Source organism: Miniopterus natalensis, chromosome 4 (genome assembly GCF_054644295.1).
Source record: "Miniopterus natalensis isolate mMinNat1 chromosome 4, mMinNat1.hap1, whole genome shotgun sequence".
Taxonomy (NCBI): domain Eukaryota; kingdom Metazoa; phylum Chordata; class Mammalia; order Chiroptera; family Miniopteridae; genus Miniopterus; species Miniopterus natalensis.
In genome coordinates, this window is record NC_142084.1 from 65,311,010 (window position 1) to 65,332,372 (window position 21,363).

The window sequence follows — 21,363 nt, forward strand, 5'->3', positions numbered from 1 at the left end:
AAAAGTTGTCAGTTTCCCCCCAAAGTAAACTAAAAAGAAACTTTGGGATTTAATCTAAAAATCTGAAAAGAAAATGCACAAGAATAACTAAAATTTTGAAAAAACATTGATCCAGACTTGCTCTAATTTTAGTGGTAGGCTATTGGAAACAGTGGAAAGTTTGAGGATTTGTCATTTTAAAGGTAGCATTAATAGCTTTTCAATAAATGATAATGGAACAGTTGGCTATCTATCTGATGATGGGGAAAACTATTCTTACCTCCTTCCACACAAAATAGAAATTCCAGCTACGATAGTACTTTTATGATGTAGTGGTAAGGAAGGCTTGAAGTGAGACTAAAACTGAGAGACTACAAAGAAAAATAAATTTGGTTACAAAAGATTTAAGCCTCCCAACAAAAGACACCATAAATAATTAAGACACACAACAGGCTGGGAGAAAATATTGCACCATATAAATATCCAAAAAGCATTAAATATTCCTACAAATCAGTGAGGAAAATAGAGCAGTCCAGTTGACAAAGAGCAGAGACTGTGAATTGCCAGTTCACAGATAAAAAACAGATATGACCTATAAACAAAAAAGATTCCCCCTTGGTAGCAATTGAAGGAAAACAAAAATAATGAGATATTATTTTTGCCTGTCACTCTGGTAAAAATTTACACTGTTCCTAATATCCTACTTTGGCAAGGGTGTGAGGAAATGGGCAGTTGTTGGAGATGGTAAACTAATACAGCCTCTTGGTGGGAGGCTTCCACTGTATGGAGTACAAGATGGTGGTGGATGCATATATAGTGAAAGAAAATATTCCAAGGCCTGTTACTGATTAACAAAAGCAAATTACAGCAAGTATATACTGTATGGTCCCTTCACATAAGTTTATTTCCATTTATGTAATATATGTATGTAAATGCCCAAGAAAATGTTTTTAAGGCCCACCAAGCTGATAACTGATTACTTCTTAGGAGTGCAGTGGGGAGAAAAGAGACTAGCTTTTTTCATATCTTTAGGAGGGTAAATTTTTTATTAGTGAAGTAAAACTTACAGTGAAATGAGTGTGGATCTTTTAATGAGTGTGAGTGTATTTGTATAGTTGTGAAACTTAGTCTTGTATAGTCAGATAAAAATAAGCAATGGCTCACCCATTCCTCAGGCCACACAGTGGCAGTGGGAGGAGGTGGTCCACCGGGTGAGTGTGGACATAATCAGAAGCTGAACCAGAAGAGAACGCAGAATCCCAAGCCAGGTGGTGGCAGGAGCAGGTTACAGAGGCAAGAACTTATGCCTGTAGCTTGAAGTCTGGGAACAAGGATGACGTTTACTTTACAGAGGAGGATTTGAGGGCCACCTTTTCCTTTGGATAAAGACAGGCAGTGCTTTAGTTTTTGCCAGGGAGTGGTGTTTTTCATTGACCTTAATTTGGGATTGGATTAAATACATTGATTTTCATCTCTGGGAAGTAGGTCGTCTTTTCCCAAAGCGTAATTGTTGAGAGACATCCTAGTGGGGGGATATGCTTTCTATATTGAAAACTAAACATTCCTAAGACCACATGTTCTCTTGACAATTTCCAATCATGTCTTACCCAGAGCTCTCCCCCAGAAGAGATTTGGGCTGCAGTGTGCCTGTGCTGCTGCTCATGAGAAAAATTGGTAGTAAGAGTGGAAACCCCTGATTCTGCTTGATAAAAATCTGCTCCCTTTCTTGTGAAAGGGAGAAACACAGTATAAAGGGTGGCAAGTTTGTGGTAACCTAGTCAGACTTTTCCTGATGAATACAATTGGACGAGTGTACATATTCCAGAGTGATAGCCCTTTATAAAAGCCAGTAAAGTTGGGGAATGCTGCTGGTGTGTGTTCCCAGTGTGTGTGCAAAGACGACTGGGCTGAGTTCCTAATGTCCTTTGAAGCCCAGAGCATGTTTTCTCAGTGGTCAGCGCGTCGGCCCTGGGACAGAAGGGTCTTGAGTTCAATTCCTGGTCAAGGGCACATACCCGGGTTGCATTTTCTATCCCCAGCCCGGCCTAGGGCCCGTGCGGGAGGCAGCTAATCAATGGGTCTCTCTCACATTGATGTTTCTCTCTCTCCCCCGCCCACCTTCCACTCTCTCTAAAAACCAATGGAAAGCCCGGCTGGGCGTGGCTCAGCATCAACCTAGGATCCAGGAGATTGCAGTTCAGTTCCTGGTCAGGGCATATGCCCAGGTTGTGGGCTCAATCCCCAGTTGGGGGCATGGAGGAGGCAGCTGATCAATGATGACTCTCATCATTGATGTTTCTATCTCTCTCTCCCTCTCCCTTCCTCTCTCTGAAATCAATAAAGATATATTTTTTAAAAAAAAACAACAATGGAAAAATATCCTTGGTGAGGATAAAAAATAAAATTAAAAATGGAAGGAGACTTGACTTGGGGTGGTAAACAAACACTACAATATACAGATGATGTATTATAGAATTGTACACCTGAAACCTATGTAATTTTATTAATTAGTGTCACCCCAATAAACCCAATTTTTAAAATAAGGAATATAACAACCACCAAAACTATTTGTACATAATATATTGAATTTTAGTGTTAGTTTGACAGTCCCCTATTTCCCAAATAAAAATTAAATAACACGTTACAAGAAAATTGTTATCCCTGAGAGAGGGTTGCTTTTTTAAAGGCTCCATTGTGGTGTAAATGATTTGATTTGGGGGTTTTGTTTTACTCTGACTGTTGCACATTTTGTACAACTTAACAAGCTTAATCAATTAAATATTGGCATATTACTATCTAGTTCCCTTATAGTACTTGAGACAACACTTAATAGGCTTGAGAAATTGATCTTCATGCTTAGAAAAAGGCCTTGCAGGAAGTGAGGTTTCCTAAGGTTGTATAGCAGATCAGTGTCCATTTCTACATCCTTCCAGAAACTGAGCGTCACCTTCCTGATAAAGAGCTATTGAAATCTGCATCTCTAGCAGTAGCTCTGAGACACAAAACTATATTGTGCTACTCTATGCCTTTGAGACATGGTCTCCACAGTATATTTTATGTACTTCATACATGTGATTTTTATTCTTTATTCATATTGAAAATAGTCAATCAGGTACACCTAAAACATATAATATGGCATTCAACTGTAATTGAAAAATTAAAATTAAAAAAAAGCGAATCAATTTAATTTTTGCAAACGTAACTCTAGAGACCAAAAATTTATTTTTGCCGTACATTTTTTAATTTTTGTCATGCCTAATAATTTCCATTTTGCTTCAGCTCTGTAATTTCTATTATCATTTACATATTTCTATTTTGCTCGTTTCAAATGAGCACATACATAATGCTCTTGGGACGAAAGTGCCAGCAATCCGGCCCTTTGTGAACTGTTGGCTCCAGAACAGACTGTGAAAGTTATAAACTCATCTATTAGAAAAAAATTGCCCTGGCTGGTGTGGTTAAAGTGTCAGCCTGCTCACCAAAGCCTTGCTGGTTAGATTCCCATTCAAGGACATGTACCTGGGTTGCAGGCTCCATCCCCTGGGCTTGCTTGGGAGGCAGCCAATGTCTGTCTCACATCGACATCTCTTTCTCTCCCCCACCCCCATCTTCCTTCCACACTCTCCAAAAATCAGTGGCAAAAATATCCTCTGGTGAGGACTAACAAAAAAAAAAAAAGGAAAGAAAAGAAAAATTACGACATTGGATGAGGGAAGTTAGGGGAAATGGTTTCCCCCTTTTTAATTTTTTAAAATTTATTTATTTATTTTTAAATGGAAGGGGGAGTTTGTTTTTTGTTAGTTTTTTATTGATTTCAGAAATTGGAAGAGAGAGAGAGAGAGAAACATCAATGATGAGAGAGAGTCATTGTTCGACTGCCTCCTACACACACCCCTGCTGGGGATGGATCCTGAAACTGGAGCGTGTTCCCTGACCTAGAATCAAACCTCAGTCTCCTGCATCATAAGTCAGTGCTCAACAACTGAGCCACACCAGCCAGCCTCCCCCTTTTTTAAAGTGCTGGGTCAAATTTATCTGAAAAGTGAAGGGCAAGCCTAAAAATGTGTCCAGCTTCTTACTGTTCATTTTTTTCTTAGTCTTAATTTACTAACCCCTTGAAACACCTGAAGTTAAGCCATTTCTTCTGGTTCACTTTAGTTTCCTTTCTTTTAATCTCAATACTTTATACTTAAAAAAAATATTATAATGCCACATAATAAAAACTGGTACAGAAATAAGAGATCAGTGGAAAGGAATAGAAACTTTAAATAGTCCTGGGTGTACATAGAATATGATAATGAGTTGGACCAACATATTAAGTCAGTGGTGAGGGGGAAAATTAGTAAATGGTGCAGGAAAATTAATTTCCAAGTGGGACAGTCATTTGGGAAATAGTCTCACTCTGCACAAAACTGAGAGTTGAGTGTTAAGTTGAAAACCAATAAATAAATACATGTGAGTATTTATGTAGTCTTGGTATGGAAAAGGGCTTTTAAACATGAAAGTAAAAAAGCATTTCTACGTAAAAACTATTTAATGACTTTGGCTACATGAAAGTGAAATTTACCCAGAACCCATAAATAAAAGATTAGTGAAGGACTGGGAAAAAATATTTGTTGCATATATGATGTGCAAGTATATAAAATGAGAAATGGAACAGAAGTTTTTAAATGGGGAAAGGCTATAAATGAGAGTTTAATAAAACTACAAATAATCAACAACAAAATTCAGCCTAAGCAGTAATCAGATAAATTCACATTAAAACAAATATTTCCTTTTGCCTAGCACATTGGCAAGGGTAAAGAAAAATGGCTGATTTTAACAAGATTCAGAAAGATTGGCATTTTTATTCACTGTTGATGGAACTGTATGAATTGAAATAACCTTCCTCTGGGATATTGTGATAATGTGTACGATTTTTGTTTATTTGTTTCAATAAAAACCTTAAAAATACACATACTCTTTGTTCTGGGAGTACCATTTCTAGAAACATGTTCTAAGAGGATAATTGCCTATATGCAAAAAAAAAAAAATGTTTCTCTCTTTCCCCTTCCCTCCCTCGCTCCCTCCCTTTCATTCTCTCTAAAAAAAAAAAAAAAAAAAAAAAATCAATGGAAAAAATATCCTTGGGTAAGGATTAACAACAACAACAAAAAAGAACATGTAAATATGTTCACAACATTAAGTGAAAAGGTTATAGAACAACAGTACAGTGCCATTTTTATAAGCGTAGTATATGCTTATCTATAGCAAAATATGGGAAGATATCTATATATGTCAGTATGTGATAACATACTAACTCTAGGTGGTAGTTATGAATGGCTTTTATTTTCTCTTTGCTTATTTATATTTTGTTTTATTACATTGTTTCTGTGGGAACATGTGTTCTATGTTTCTTACGTAAAAAGCAGCACATTTGTATGAGATACTATTCTCCTTTTAACCAAAGCCACTTGATAAAAAGGCCAGGCCTGAGAAAGGTCTGGTCTGCCTTCACCTTACTAAGAACCAATTCCCAGCTCCTCATACTTCCACATCCATAGCCACTGGATAAGAACAGAATCTCTTCTCAAGTGGCAGGAGTCCTGAATGGCCTTACCATTCCTGGATTACACAGTGCCCTTCAGTTGGGAAGTGCCATGGGTGTTTTAGGTGGCCATTTCTGTAGTGCTGAGGGCCTGTAAAAGTAAAAATTATTGCTTCTGGAAAATGCATGTTATTGATCTCATGCTATTGACAATTGTCTCTTCAGGACGTAAACCAGAAGAAGAAGGTGTGGAAGATAATGGGCTAGAGGAAAATTCTGGGGATGGACAGGTATGTGTAGCCTTGCCAGTGAATCCGCTTGGTGATGGCCCATGGCAGTTCATTCATTGATGGCTCTGTTTTGTTATGTCACAGGAGGATGTTGAAACCAGTTTGGAAAACTTGCAGGACATCGACATGATGGATATCAGCGTGTTAGATGAAGCAGAAATCGATAATGGAAGTGTTGCAGATTGTGTGGAAGATGATGATGCTGATAATCTCCCAGAGTCCCTATCTGATAGTAGAGAGCTAGAGGGAGAAATGAAAGAACTTCCTGAGCAGCTTCAAGAACATGCTGTAGGTACTTTGCAGTCTCTAAAATGTACCATGAATGCATCAGTTACTCAGATATAATAGATGAGAAGTTTTATACCTGGAATAAGTTCTTTCAGTGTCAGTTCAGTAGGATAGTAGCTAATCTGTTTGCATGTAAAATTCAGATGATTCTGAAGACACACTTTGTTGAAAGGTGGTGTCTCGTGTGCTACAGGAGTATATGCTGTACATTTGCATAATACAACATTAAATGTTTTAGGGATATTATTTAAGACCTGTCTGCCAGGCATTAGGCATTACGTTCTTCTTAATCTTTTTTTCTGTTCTTAATCCTCACCCAAGGATATTTTATCCACTGGTTTTTTACTGAGAGTCGAAGGGAGGGAGGGGCAGAGATAGAAATATCAGTGTGAGAGAGACATCAACTGGTTGCCTCCCGCATGTACCCAACTGAGGCAGGGATCGAACCTGTGACACAGGTACATTCCCTTGACCGGTAATCAAACCCTTGATCCTTCAGTGCACAGGCCGACACTCTAACCACTGAGCGATGCCTGACAGGGCTGTTTAATCTTTTTAACAACAGTATGGCATATAGGTGCTATTATGCCCATTTTCCAATTGAAGAAATTAGAGGTTAAAAAAGTAAAGAAATATCTCCAGGGTCATAAGAATTAAGACAAGGCTCATTCCAGAGTCCATGTGCTTAATTCATACACCATGTTGTCTTGATGCCATTTATTAGATTACTTTTATGAGGAATAATTTGCTGACTATACAGAAAAGGCAATGGGTCACCTGAGCATTTCCACTCCTGTGCTCCTGTCCTCATACTCTGATTTGGAAGTTGATAATGCTAGGAGGCAGGGTTCTCAGAGATACCATGCCATTCAGGGCTGTAGCAACCTCAGGGGCAGTAGTCCCAGTGTCATTTGTATCAAGGCTTGGGGAAGCTGTGATGGTCACCAAAGTCCAAGAATCCACTCCAAAGCATGATTCTAGACATAGTTCCTAAAAGAGTAGTCCCCAAACCTCATGCTCCAATCTATTTGGAAAGTCTGTGTACTATAGTAGCACCCCTTATCCACAGGGATATGTTCCAACACCTCCAGCAGAATCACCCTGTATTGCTGTTTTGATTCCTGCACTGTATTTAGAATTTTGTCATAAGTGATTTTTTAAAATCGGTTTTTAAAGAGCAAGGAAGGGGAAGAGAGATAGAGAAAAACATTGATGTGAGAAGGAAACATAAATTGGCTGCCTTCATTACACCCCTGCCGGGGATTGACCCTGAAACCTGGGCATGTGCCCTGACAGGGAATCGAACTTCCAGTACATGGGGTGACACCCAACAAACTGAGCCACACCGGCCAGAGTTGTCATAAGTGATTTTTCATGGCTCTTACTTTTTATTGTACAGATGTACCATTATGTTACCTTATTGATGTAATAAACTGTCTTCTCTGTTTATTTTACAGCTAGAGGACAGAGAAACTATAAATAATTTAGATACTTCATCATCTGACTTCACTATATTACAGGTAAATTGTTGTATATCAATAATTTTAGCATCAAAGGTTATACTACAGTTTCTGGAAACCACTGCAGACATTGTGTAGCACTCCCAAGGAAAAGTCATTACAAGGTTTGTCAACATTGCCTACTTTGTCAGCATGTTTAGAGGGGGTTTTGTTCCCCTCTCCCTAAATACAACATACCTGTTGCAAAGGACTCACCATCTTGGCTTCCCCTCTAGTTACTGTGGCTTCCCTATAACTGAGAGGGCATATTTGGGGACATTTTTGCTGATTTGATCTCTAGGGCGTCTTCTGCAGAAAGACTGTTAGATAAGATAGCAAAGGGGGGGCCTCTCTAGGAAAGATTAGTGGGGTCCAGACTAGGATGCAGGGGGGTAGGGTGGGCAAAGCACAGACATCACAGGTGGGACAGGTGGATTCCAAGGCTTCTGGTTCTTTGGGAAGTTTTCCTTATGGAAATACACAGAATTTTTTTGATGACTGTATCATCTTGGCTGTTTCATTACCATCTGTGTAAATATTAAATCTTAGATGAGAACAAATGAGATGTGGACTAACTTACAGGTATGATTTGCATAAATGTGGGTTTTGAGTTTCCTTTTAATTTTTCTGCCAGACGTACATATGTGTAAACTGCTGGAATAAACTTAATTGGGTCTAATTTTTAAATTTTTTTTAATCCTCACCCAAGGATATTTTTTCCATTGATATTTTTAGAAAGAGTGGAAGTGGGGGAGAGGAGAGAAACATTGATGTGAAAGAGACACATCAACTGGTTGCCTCCCACACTCACCCCGACCGGGGCTGGGGATCGAACCTGCAACTCAGGTACGTGCACTTGACCGGGAATCAAACCTAAAACCCTTTGGTGCGCAGGCTGATGCTCTAACCACTGAGCAATGCTGGCCAGAGCTTGGATCTAATTTTTAATATATGAGGAAATGAAAATACAGTCAGCTTATTCCAGTCCTTGTTTGTTTGTTTAATGTTACCTATGCTGTTTAATTAGAAATCACCTTTCAGACAAGATCTCCATTTGCTTCTGCCAATCAGGGCAAAGTTGGTGGTTATTGGCGAGCCAGAACCCCAGCCTAAAGGAGGGTGCAAACCTCAAAAAAACTTGGTGGAACCCAGCTCACTTTAGGGCTGGTGTCGCTCTTCAACTGTAAAGAGATGCATTTTATTTCTCCTTCTGAAAAGGAAGGAGGAGCCAGTTTTGGTGGTTCATCGAGTTGTTCTAGGTCAAAGACTCTCAAGTTAATGGAAAGCATCTAACCCCTCCCAGAGACAAGTAGGAATATATTCTTTGGAAAAAGTTAAGGAGAGAATTGTTCTTCCTGGAGCAATCCTTTGTTTCACTCATAGAGTTTTACTTCCCAAAGTGGGATACATTATATTAAAAACAAATTGATTACAATGAAATGAAACTATGGAGAAAGTGAAAAATTTCCTAGGGCTACCTAGAATGGCAGGTCAATCCCCAGTGGAAGGTATAGATCATCCACATTCACTTAATGGGGTATATGTTAAGTACCTGCGATGTGTTGGTGTGGGTACAGACATGAGTGAGAAGAAAGACTGGTCTCCATCCATGGAGTACACATGTAAAGAGCATTGGGAATTGGCCTGACTGCTTTACAGACTCCCCATCACATAGCCTTTACTCAGATCTGGGCTCTATCTGCTGTGTGTTCTTGAGCAAGTTTGTCAATCACTCTGTGCCAGTCTCCTAATCTGAAAAGAAATATGATACTAATAGTTCCAACCTGCTAGGACTATCTGATGGTTAATATATGTGTACATAAGGTGCTTAAATTTGCACCTGAAACCTAGTCAGTGCTCATCAGTATTGTCTGGAATTTCAGAATAATGTACCCTGTGCAGAGGTAGGGGCCAGAGACTACATATTAAGAGAAAGGCCCTTCATTAGTGGGGTAGCCTCTGAAGTCGTTCAGGGATAACCTATCTAGGAGACAAGGGCCCCTGACCTAAATGTGTAGGACTTGGCTGGGGGTGGGGACGGTACAAATGGGCCTGCTGGGGAGGGGGGTGGTGTGAGGGGCCGTTGCAACAGCCTTTAGGCCACAGAGGGACATGCACTGTGTGATGGCAAAGTACACACAGATGGGGATGGGGATAGTAAATGAGAGGCTATTGTAGGTGAGGGATAGCAATGGTCTGAATTGACAGGGCTTCCTGGGAAGGGTTGGAGGGATCTTTGGGAATTATCAATGGCCTAGTGGGGACCTTGATTGTAGGAATATGTAATCCTAGAGAGCCTTTAGGTGACCAGGGGACTGGTGGTACAACTATGAGAAATAACAGATTCCAACCACCTTTTCCTGTATTCCCTCAGTCTTGTGAGTATTCTAAACTAATACTACACTAAGTTAAAACCTGATTGTTTGATATGTGTCAGGCATTCTGTTCGACACTAAAAGTAGAAAAATGAAAACACTGCTCTTCTTGCATTTAAGAGTTCTGTCTAGAGGGACAGACGGGCATGTGATCAGTTCATCACCATGTAAAGTGAAATTTTGCCACGCACTGGGGAAACACAGCAAAAACTGGAAACCAGATATCAGGTTCCTTGAGAATAGCCTGAAATGTGGGGCTTGGGGCCCAGAGGAAGGAGCTGGAATGCCAGCTCTGTGGGTTCTTTTCCTTCACGAGCAAGTTCTCTACCTGTTGGCATTTGTGAGTTTTCTAGTCTATGTTTTTAAAATTTTCCTTCTAGTTACTGTAGTTTTGGTATAAGTAAATTATATAGGTTTTATCCATGTAGCACTATCTTATTTCTTTATTTTATTTTATTTTTGTTTTTTTTGCAGGAAATTGAAGAGCCATCCTTGGAGCCAGGTACTGTTCAATGAAAAATTTACCAGCGGGGGTTTGGAACGATTCTAGTTTTCCACCTTCTCTAATTTGAATTCTTAAATTTTAAAAAGTTACCTTAGTGTAGTATACATTGTTCTAAAGGTTTACGATCCAGAACATACCAGGATCATAGAGATTGGAAACCCAGCCATATCACCAGATCTGTGAAAGTGGCTAACTTCTCATTTTGCAAAATGTATTGGCGAGATGAATTGATCTCATGCCTTTTTAAATATAAATGACCCTTAAACGTATGTAGAAAGAGTTTGCATGCCTCTCGAGCTAATACTGCTATACCCCACAAAACAGATCTTGTGATATTGGGCATTACCTTAACTTTGTGGTTTTTAATTCAGGCAGTACAGGTAGAGGTAGGGAGATAAATTTTAAAACATTGAGACATAACTGGATTCCAGAAGAGGAAAGAGTTTCTTCATGAGAATTCCAAACAAATACTGTTCACTTTCTGGACTTCAAATATCTCAGAGCACCGATGGAAGAGATTCTGGTTTTCATGTTGGACTGTTCTGTTAAAAGAAATTCAAAGAAATTTGGAAATTGAGCTATCATTGAATGGTGATACATTCAGTTAAGCAACTTGGACTTTGGAAGCTAAATTTGGAAGAGTCATATATAAACGACGACAGAATGAAGACTGTCAAGAATCAGCCAGAAGGTTTTGGGGTTAAATCTCTGGGATGCTTTTCTCTTCCATGTAGCATAGCAGCTTACTCTAGCAGTCGGTTGGAGTGCAGGTAGTGTAACCAGTGTAACGTGTGTACCCACGGGTTTTCCAATCTCTGTGTAGCTAGCAGTTCTCTTCGTGTTAGTGTGGCAGCCGTGCCAGTTCCACATTTGTGATTGCTTTATTTCCCTGGTAATTAAACCTTGTGCCATTCTATTCCTGTTAAATCCGTAGAAAATGAGAAAATACTCGACATTTTGGGGGAAACTTGTAAATCTGAGCCAGTAAAAGAAGAAGGTTCCGAGCTGGAGCAGCCATTTGCACAGGATACAAGTAGCGTGGGGCCAGACAGAAAGCTTGCGGAGGAAGAGGACCTTTTTGGCAGCGGCCATCCGGAGGAGGGTGATTTAGATTTGGCCAGCGAGTCAACAGCACAAGCTCAGTGGAGCAAGGCAGACACCCTGTTAGCGGTAGTGAAAAGGGAGCCCGTGGAGCAGACAGGCGGTGACGAGAGGACGGACTGTGAGCCTGTAGGGCTAGAGGAGCCAGTTGAGCAGAGTAGTAAAGCCTCAGAGCTCGCGGAAGCCTCTAGCGAGGAGGTCGCGGAAGCGCCCCAGGAAGCCTCAAGCCCAGACCCCAGAGATAGCAAAGAAGACGTGAAGAAGTTTGCTTTTGAAGCTTGTAATGAAGTCCCTCCGGCTCCTAAAGAGTCCTCAGCCAGTGAGGGCGCTGATCAGAAAATGAGGTTTGTTTTTTCTCAGTTTTAGACCAGACGCTATCTCCTTTTCATTGGTCGTTTAATGACACACATAAGCTGTTTTCCTGCAATTGGCCAGCCAGACTGATGAAATTGTAGTTTACCTCTAAAGAATGTTTTATTTCTCTTTGTTTATTTTAAACTGATTACATAATCTTTTTTCTTTTCTCAACCTGTCAAGGTTGTTTTCTTTAATTCTTCCTAATTATCTTTAGCCCAGCCGAATTAATTAACTCCTGTGGGTGTGAAATCTTATGGTTAGGTCAGATTTCCAATACAAGTTTGTCGGGGTATCATTTTTTCAGAGCTAAATTTCGGGTAGGTATGCAACTTCAGCACGTATTTTATAATTTTGAGTTTGTTTCTTCTCTGCATCTTCCTCCTGGAGTGACATTATTTTTTCTCTCTAGTTCTGCCGAAGATGACTCGGATACAAAACGGCTTTCCAAAGAGGACAAAGGTAGGTCCCTATGGCAGTCCCTTGCAGTGTATGTGGCCTTAGCAGTGGTGTGGTATTTTATTCTGGTTTATCACGTAGTGCATTTCTTACCCAGATGTGCCTGTGCGTCTTCCATGAGGCGTTTCTCCACTCCTGCTCTTCACTCTGCAAGTCCTGGGTTGTGGGGATCAGGCCAGTTCCTCAGAGTTGATGTATTGGTGTGGTGCAGGCACTTGCTTTTGCGAGGGCACTTTGTAAATGGAAAAAATGGTCTTGGTGTCAGATATCTTGGTGTTACCTGGTATTTCAGCTTTATCAGCACCTTAGCTCTTTATTACAATTCCTTTCTAATCAAAATTTTACTATCCAGATTCTTTTTTTTTTTTAAGATTTTTTAAAATACATTTTTATTTCTTTCGGAGAGGGAGAGAAACATCAGTGACAAGAATCATCGATTGGCTGTCTCCTGACACCCCCTATAGTGGTTTGAGCACGCAACCCAGGCATGTGCCCTGACCGGGAATCAAACCATAATCTTCAGATTCATGGGTTGACACTCAGCCACTGAGCTACACTGGCCAGGCTATACAGGTTCATTCTTAATCAGTGTTCTAAAGAGAACAAAAACCAGGAATAGGTGCAAAGGTATGTGTCACCAGAAAGAAGCCCTGAAGTGGTTTAACATGGCTGTCAGCATTCTTTGTTCAAACGCCACCTCACTGGGTTTTGTGGTGCTGTTTGGTAACTTTTAAGGGAATTTCCCATGATCCTAACAGCCCCTGACTTGCTGTTGTAAGTGGCATTGCTGCAGATCCTGTTGGGCCTAGTGTGTTACTCCAGTTGTGAGGACAATGGGCTTTGGGGCTGCTGGCATCTGGGACAAGTGGGGAACTTATGTGGTTTGAAATGACTTTAAGACTTGGGATATTATATGAATTATATTTTTTACCAGAACTTTTATTTGAAATAGGTCGTAGCAGTTGTGGTAGAAATTTCTGGGTTAGTGGACTTTCTTCTACCACCAGAGCTACAGATTTGAAGAATCTTTTCAGTAAATACGGGAAGGTAAGACCAAGCGTTTTCTGGAGATGTCTTTAATCCAATGTACTGCAGCCTTTATATGCATATTACTGTCCCCTCAGTGACTACTTTGACACCTTGCTGTTCTTTGAGCTCATAGCTCATGGCCTGTTCAGGGTCACCTACCCTTCCACATGTGGAGGTGACAGATCTGTGGAAGTTCCCAGAGCGCCCCCCCCCCCCCCCGTCTACTTTATATTTCTTCTCCCCTTTCTCCAGCCCCCAAGCTACCACTTAGACTTTATAGGATTTCTGGAATCCATTTTTGAGGCTCCAGGACTTAACCCCAGGAAGGGCTACAGGGTTTGTAGCAAAGGGCAGAGCGGAGAGGTGCTGTCAGCACTTCTGTGAGACAGTGGTAACTATAGGACAGCACTAGTGAGGCTATACACATACAAGGCCTTTGCATTTTGACCAGTGACAGGTTCCAGCTCTGCCGCTCACAGTTGTGTGACTGTGACAGGGCGTGTTGTTTCCCTTGTGGGAACATCATCTCTACACCTGGGATCCCTCAGTTGCTGCCTCCTGCAGATGGTATGTAACTATAGCAGAGCTATGGGTGCCTTGCCCGTGTCCCTCACCCATAGCCTGCTTTTACCCACAGCAGGGGCAGTTATAGCCGCCTCTTCTGTGCACCACCTGCCCCTCCTCAGCCTCCACAGGTGGCAGTGATTGATAGATGCTCATGTACCAGCCTCCGAACCAGGTTCCCACTACAGTTCCTTGTTAGGGCATTTGTGTTGGCTTTCCTCCCTTCTCTCTCACCTTCTCCCCTTCGCCCTGTGACTCCTGGACTCAACTTCCCAAATAACCTGCATCCAGGGCTCCTTGTCTTAGAGTCAGCTTTTGGGGCAAGCCAAAGTGAAACTTGGAGAGGCCCTTATTCATATTAAGGCTTCAGCAAATTATGAGAGAGCAGTATTTACCTTGGTTATTGATGTCCAAGAACTAACAAAGAAAAAACTAAATGTGCCATGGTAATAGAGATAACTGAGGGCTCCCTGGGCCTCAGTAATACAGGGTGGGCCCTTTCCTGATTCCCCTGTGCTCTCAACGGATGGGTGCTCTAAGCAGGAAAATGTTACCCTGAAGCCTATGGGGTCTTGGGTGCATTGTAGGTTTCATGTGACTTGAACACAGACCACTCTGAAACCTTCCTTTGGGGCTAAGACTTTGGCACAATGAGGATGAATACTGGCTCCTGTGGGGCTTCTCTGGAGCCTGGTGCCTGACATCAGCTTGCTGGAGTCATTGAGGGAATTACACAGCATGTGAGGATGTACTTTTAGTGTCTCAAACATATTAGTGAACTTGTTACTATTTCTAGTGAGGTGGATTCTGCCTTCCAGAGTACTCTTTACAAACTTTTTCTTATGTCGCTAGCCATCTGTAGATATGTCCTTCTATTTTGCTGCTCACATATGACTGTATATTCAGAGTAATGTTTTTACAAGTTTGAGTTAATATTAAAGGAATGTTGGTAGAACTTTGCCTTCGTTTCACTTTTCTCTCTTCTACACACTGTCATCTTGGTTCCCTGGAAGAACAGCCATAAGTGAACGAGGTCCTTGGAGTAGTAGCTGCAAGACAATAGCATTATCTTCCCTAGTCATCTGCCTCTTTTCAGGCACCTGCTGACAAGGTTTCCCATGGGTCCTCCTCATACCAGGGAGGGAGCCAGGACTTGGGCTATATCAGATCAAAGCAGCATGAACCATAATGTCCTATGCGTTTTGAGGAGTAGATGTTGGGGTCTGTATGGAGAGCTTCATGTCAGATATTTCTGTACTTTCCTTTGAGGTGGTGGGTGCCAAGGTTGTGACAAATGCTCGGAGTCCTGGAGCTCGCTGCTATGGCTTTGTGACAATGTCCACAGCAGAAGAGGCCACAAAATGCATTAACCACCTGCACAAGACAGAGCTCCATGGGAAGATGATATCAGTGGAAAAGGTAAGGGGCCAGTTTCTTCCAGGGCTGTGACCATTTGAGGAAACAGTAAGGTAGTACTTCCATTTTCTTCTATTTTTCAGGCAAATGAACCTGCTGGGAAGAAAACCTCTGACAAAAGAGAGGGTGAAGGGAAAAAAGAGAAATCTAGCACCAGTGACAGGTATTACTCTCTTTCCTGAAGAAATTGTGGCCAAGACAGTTCTTTGTTTTACATCCTTCAAGATGTCCACAGATAGGGAAGAGCACGAGACCCCTGACTCTCTTTATTTTTCCCATTTGTTGGAAGGGGGATCCCACACTGGTCATTGGGGAGGATTTCCTTAATCTAGGGGCACTTGGGGAAAACAAGATGGGGTCCTTCTTTGTTGTCTTGTCAATGCCCCTGAGGCATCCTCCTCCTTGACACGTGGTGCTCATTGCAAGAATCTGGTCGTAGCTGGTTTATCTATCTAAATACCTGATCTAACACATTTCTGTGTTCCCGGATCTTACCTAGATCTGCAAACCTTAAAAGAGAAGATAAAGCCGACAGAAAAGATGATGCTAAGAAGGGTGAAGATGGAAGTGGAGAAAAGAGTAAAGATCAAGATGATCAGAAACCTGGCCCCTCAGAGCGATCTCGAACCACAAAATCAGGTAGCCCACCTGATCAATATGCAAGAACTCACCTTGCTCTCCATTCCTATCCAGTGTTGTTTCTTGGTTTGCTGTGATTAGTTGGAAACACAAATTAGATTTATTTTCCATAGAATTGAGTATTTTTTTCTCATTTGGATGTTCTTGTTTCTTACCTTACACTGACTCCTTTCTTCCTATAGGAAGTCGAGGAACAGAGCGGACTGTAGTAATGGATAAATCTAAAGGTGTGCCTGTTATTAGTGTCAAAACATCGGGATCCAAAGAGAGAGTGAGTATTAATTTTCTCACTAAGGTATTAATCAGTCTTTTCATTTGACATTTCTTCCATTTACTTTTTTTTTTTTTTTAATCCTCACCAGAGGATATTTTTTCCATTGCTTTTTAGAGAGAATGGAAGGGAGGGAGGGAGGGGGGAAGAGAAACATCGATTGATTGCCTCCCACACATGCCCTGACTGAGGCCAGGAATGGAACCTGCAACCCATGTATACGTGCCCTTGACCAGGTATTGAACCCGTGACCCTTTGGTGTGTGGGCAATGCTCTAACCACTGAGCAGCATTGGCCAGGGCATCTTTCATTTACATTTCTAAGTATGTTTTAGGGAATTCTTGAGCTTAATTTGACAAAGGTTGTCTACCTTTTAAAAATGTAGATATTTTGAACTAAAAAAAAGAGAAAACTTAAAAGTTTTCCTTTAGGAGCATTTGAGATCCTGCTCACTGTCATATGCCATCAGTTTGGCTCCAATAAACTCTTATAAAATTATAAATAAATAAATGATTTCCTTTGTACTTAACTTTGTTTTGATGAGAATTATTGCTTTTTTCTTTCTTTGTAAAGCTAATTTTAAAATTCAAAAATGGGAGTGGTTGACCTTTTCCCCGAGTCAGTGTTTAACAGTTCATTTTCATTGCCCACCCTGAAGATTTCAGCAGTGCTTCATCATGCATTCCTAATCTACATGTGACCCAGCCAGCACTCCCGCCACCTTTAGGCCAGCCTCCACCTTAGCTTCATCCACCTTAGATTCATGGTCTGCAAAACACAGAATCCACAAAGTGCCTGTGTTAGGTTCTTACCACTTAAGTCTGCCTGCCATTAGGGTCATGGCAAAGTTGATGTTCATACATGCAACTTTTGAGAACAGCCTTACAACTTTGATAGATGTGGGTCCAGGATCCCCAAGGTTACCCACATTTAGTGATTCACTAGAGGGACCAGTAGACTGAGCATATAGTTGTATTCACAGCTAAGGTTGGCTACAATGATGCAGTAAGGATGCACAGCAGATCATGGGGGAAAGACACAGGTGGAATCTGGAAGGAACCCTTTGTGGGCTGTTTTGTGTTCTCTCCCTCCCATGAAGGTTCACACAGCAGTGAAAATGCAGCAATACACAGGTGATGCATTTGGCCAGGGAAGCCCATTAGAACCTCAGCCAAGGTTTTTATTGGGGGCTTGTTATTTAGCAAGTACCACAATTCCCAACTCCTAGAAAGAAAGCAATGGGTTCAGTGTAAACTGTAGTTTGCACAGTTTAGGCATGGTGAATCACCCCTACCAGTTGACACTCCACTGGGGACACCCGCATCAAGTGTCCAGATTCCAGCCTCAGGCCTGTTTGTGTGTACCCTGTACTATACAGATGACAAACCACTCCACGCTATTGAATAGTGTGCATCAGTTGCAGGCCGACATTTCGATTATGGAGGTCTGCATGTGCTTGTGCAAATATTTTAATGTATTATAGCCTTTACCCTTACATTATTAAAAATGTCTGGAAAAGGGCAAAATGAAAGGGTGGATTTCAGGGCTAAGATACGTAGATCTCAAAAAGAACACAGTTGGAACAAATAAGGAATCCTCCAGCATACCAGAAGGGGCCTCAGTTGGGCACTCACTGCACATTGAATTATGAAGGAAAATGACAAGATTATGGAACTTATTTCGGATGCAAAAGACAAAGTATAAAAAATACTTTTTTGATCTTTTATTAATTATTGTATTGTTTTCCATACAAACAACTGTAAACCTACTTTTGTACCACCCTGTATATTAGTATTAAATGGTGGTGAAGATCTATGATTTTGAATTATAATAAGCAGAATGTGTAGTTGCTTAGGAGAACGAGTTGTTACCTAATTGTCACATTAAATGTTAATCTTCATTTCTGATCTTCATGTTGGATACTTGGATCTGGACATACTTAATTGTTCCTGTTGTCATTCCTACCTTAACTTCTTAATGTTCATTGGTGAACCAGGTTTCCAAGAGCCAGGATCGCAAATCAGCCAGCAGAGAGAAGCGGTCCGTTGTATCCTTTGATAAAGTCAAAGAGCCTCGGAAGTCTAGAGACTCGGAGTCCCGAAGGTGAGTCAGGGTCCAGGAATGTTCATTGGTTTGGTTGTTGCCTTGAACTGGTTATAACTGTGTCTAAGGTGGGAGAAGGGTGTTCCAAAGCCCCCTATGGGTGGAGAACTGCTTTAACCCTCTTTGCCGCTTTGGTTTTCAGCTCATAGACTTGATTTTCTCATGCAATAGGCTCATCTCTTCCCTAAGATTACGGAAGGGAAGAGCGGCAGGAGATGGAATGCTTCTTGGTGCAGTAGTGCTTGTTAACAAAACACACCAATTTATTTGCTCCAGAAGCTATGAAAAACGAAGAACTGGGACAGATCCATTGAGTGAGCTGAGAGGTCCTCATCCTTAAGCTGAGAAAAAAATGCTTTTATAATTTTTAAAAACTAAACACAAATGGAATTGATCACAATGAGTGACAGTTAATTTTTCTTATCAAGAAACAACTTTTAAACTGTGGTTTAAAAAGTAACTGTTAGTAGAAAAAGTCTAGGAAAGTGAGAGAGGAAATGGGATGGGGGTGCCATTTTTTTAAATGCCCCATACAGAACTTGATGCCTGAAAGAGAGAGGCATTGGGCAAAGGAAATTTTAGTTTTGGTGAAGTAATTGGCAAATAAATCGGTGGAACTGAACCATGTGCATGTGGAAATTATCCTAATAAAAATGACATTTCCCACTAGTAATGAAAGGATGGACTCTCCCAAAAATGACTTCAGGTAATTTGTTCCTTTGGATAGTCCTTTGGGTCTCCAACTCACTAACGTCATTGACAAAATAGTAAAAGTAAACTGATGATTGAACACAAGCAAAAAAATTAAAATTATTCATGTAATGTGAAAGTAAATATATTTATCAGTCTGAGCTTTGGAAGGCCTGAAAAGTCATAAAGGAGAAGTAGACTAAATCATAACTTAACCTTTCCACAATGACAGGTGGAAATAAAGGTGATTTGAAATAAATGTAATAAGGGAAAAATAACCTGATAGTAAATGGACAGAAGATGATACCTGTGGCCATGAAACCTATAGAAAGTGGTTCTGCCTCACTGGGGACCAAGGAAATGCAGATGAAAACAACAGTGAGACCAGTTTTTTTATTCACCAGTTTAATTTGATCACCATTTGAATTAGTGTGGGAGACTGGTATTAGTAGAGGTGGGAGTGTACATGGACATTCAGCCTAGGGAGACATTCTACATAGGCACACTTCTGAATCCTAGTGCCCTGAACACAGAAATACCACCTCTTCAAAACTCCCTGGTGGAACCTGTGCACAGGATAATGGGGCTTGGGTGTCTGTTTTTGTGAGGTTGGGAACAACCATGAGGTCCACCTCTGGGTGCTGGTTATGTAAACCTGCCTACTCCACGGGCTCCTTCCAGAAAGTGCAAAGTAGATCTATAGAAATGGGAACATGGGTGGGTTCTGAATGTGTTACGTGAACCAAAGAAGCTGCCATTTTGTCCAAGATGCAGACACAAAGCAAGGCAAGATTATGCATTTCTGCTGGTACAAATATGTGTCTGTAAATGCTTAGTAAAGGATGGAAAGGAGACAGCCTGGCAAGTATACAGAGATTGGAAGGATACATGCTGCAATATGACAGTATCACTATAAGAACAGCTGTCCAGCACAGGGTAGGGGCCCTGCATGGCCTTGGCGGCACTTCACCACTCAGCTGTTACAGGCCCTTGCTTGTTGTTAAATTCACCTGAATTATAGCATCAAAAGATTTTCTAGTATGTTAGCTTGGTTTCACGATGACTATTTGAAGTTCATGATTTAGAGAGCAAAGGTTCTAATTCAGACTTGCTGTGAAAAATATGTTTCTTATTTTTAGTGGGTATTTTATGGAATCAGATGTTGAACTTACAGAAAGATCTTATTTTATACTATAGCTGACGCCACACACACCCCTTTGCTGTAACCTGGCTGGTTTCGAACTCAGCTAGAAGCAGAACCAGTGCTGGCATTTCTGGGCTCTTGCTGCTCTTTCAGAGGCAAAGGGCCCCACTCTTGTTCTTCCTGCTAGAGCAGCAGTCCTGTAGGTCCAGACCCATCCCTGCAAGCTGCATTTCTGAAGTGTTCCATGGCTGCTCTGCACGTCCCCGTGGGAACTACTGCTCTACATTCATATAGCTCACCCTGCTGGGTAATGCACTGTGGGCCCCTGCAGCTGCTGATTTTGGCCCACAGGTTGCGTGAGCGCAGTGAGCGTGAGCAGCGCATGCAGGCATTATGGGAGCAGGAGGAGCGGGAGCAGCTGGAGTATGCTCGCAAGAGGTTGGCCTTCCATCGGCACCGCCTGGAGCGGGAGCGCATGGAGCGGGAACGGCTGGAGCGCGAGCGCATGCATGTGGAGCATGAGCGTAGGAAGGAACAAGAGCGCATCCACCGTGAGCGAGAGGAGCTGCGGCGTCAGCAGGAGTTGCGCTATGAGCAGGAGCGGCGACCTGCTGTGCGGAGGCCCTATGATGTAGATGGCAGGTAAGTCGAGCTGCTCCAACCAGCCACCCTTAAGTGGCTCATGACATTTCAAATTGTGTTATGGTCCTCCACGTTAACTTGGGATTCTTATTTAAAAGGAAGCACAAGTACTTGCTACAGCCCAATTTGATGTCCTGAACTTGGTCAGGGAATCTGCAATGGTCTGAGGTCAGTGGGGAAATGGTTGGGCAAAGTTGTGCTGATAAAGTCACTAGGTTCCAACCCCAGCACAGATTCCTTGAGGAAGGAGTTCAGGTACCCAAAGCCGCTGGGCAAGCAGCCGGACCAAAGAGCAACACCTCTGGGCCCCTTCCAGGCTTTGTAATCAGTGCAATAATTTGTTTTTGCTTATTTAAATAAGTTTTTTTATTATTATAAATAATATTGATGTGACATGTGAAACTAAATTTCTAACCACCAGTGAAAAAGAGGCCTAAATTTGAACCCTGCTGTGAGGAGTCTGAGTGATCCTAAGTTTCCAAGTGCAT

The 21,363-nt window shown here is 41.5% G+C and overlaps 1 protein-coding gene across 2 annotated transcripts in view; it reads left to right on the plus strand.

Moving 5' to 3' along the window:
- The window catches only part of SAFB (scaffold attachment factor B), a 35,026-nt gene that overhangs the window by 8,461 nt on the left and 5,202 nt on the right, over window positions 1–21,363 (plus strand). For both annotated transcript variants that reach the window (XM_016197883.2, XM_016197884.2), the window contains exons 3-15: window positions 5,732–5,796; window positions 5,881–6,084; window positions 7,542–7,604; window positions 10,433–10,460; window positions 11,398–11,908; window positions 12,331–12,380; window positions 13,330–13,424; window positions 15,240–15,389; window positions 15,470–15,549; window positions 15,886–16,025; window positions 16,208–16,296; window positions 18,293–18,399; window positions 20,585–20,875. In XM_016197883.2, coding sequence (XP_016053369.1) covers window positions 5,732–5,796; window positions 5,881–6,084; window positions 7,542–7,604; window positions 10,433–10,460; window positions 11,398–11,908; window positions 12,331–12,380; window positions 13,330–13,424; window positions 15,240–15,389; window positions 15,470–15,549; window positions 15,886–16,025; window positions 16,208–16,296; window positions 18,293–18,399; window positions 20,585–20,875 — 1,873 coding nt within the window. The remainder of the gene's footprint in view (window positions 1–5,731; window positions 5,797–5,880; window positions 6,085–7,541; window positions 7,605–10,432; window positions 10,461–11,397; window positions 11,909–12,330; window positions 12,381–13,329; window positions 13,425–15,239; window positions 15,390–15,469; window positions 15,550–15,885; window positions 16,026–16,207; window positions 16,297–18,292; window positions 18,400–20,584; window positions 20,876–21,363) is intronic.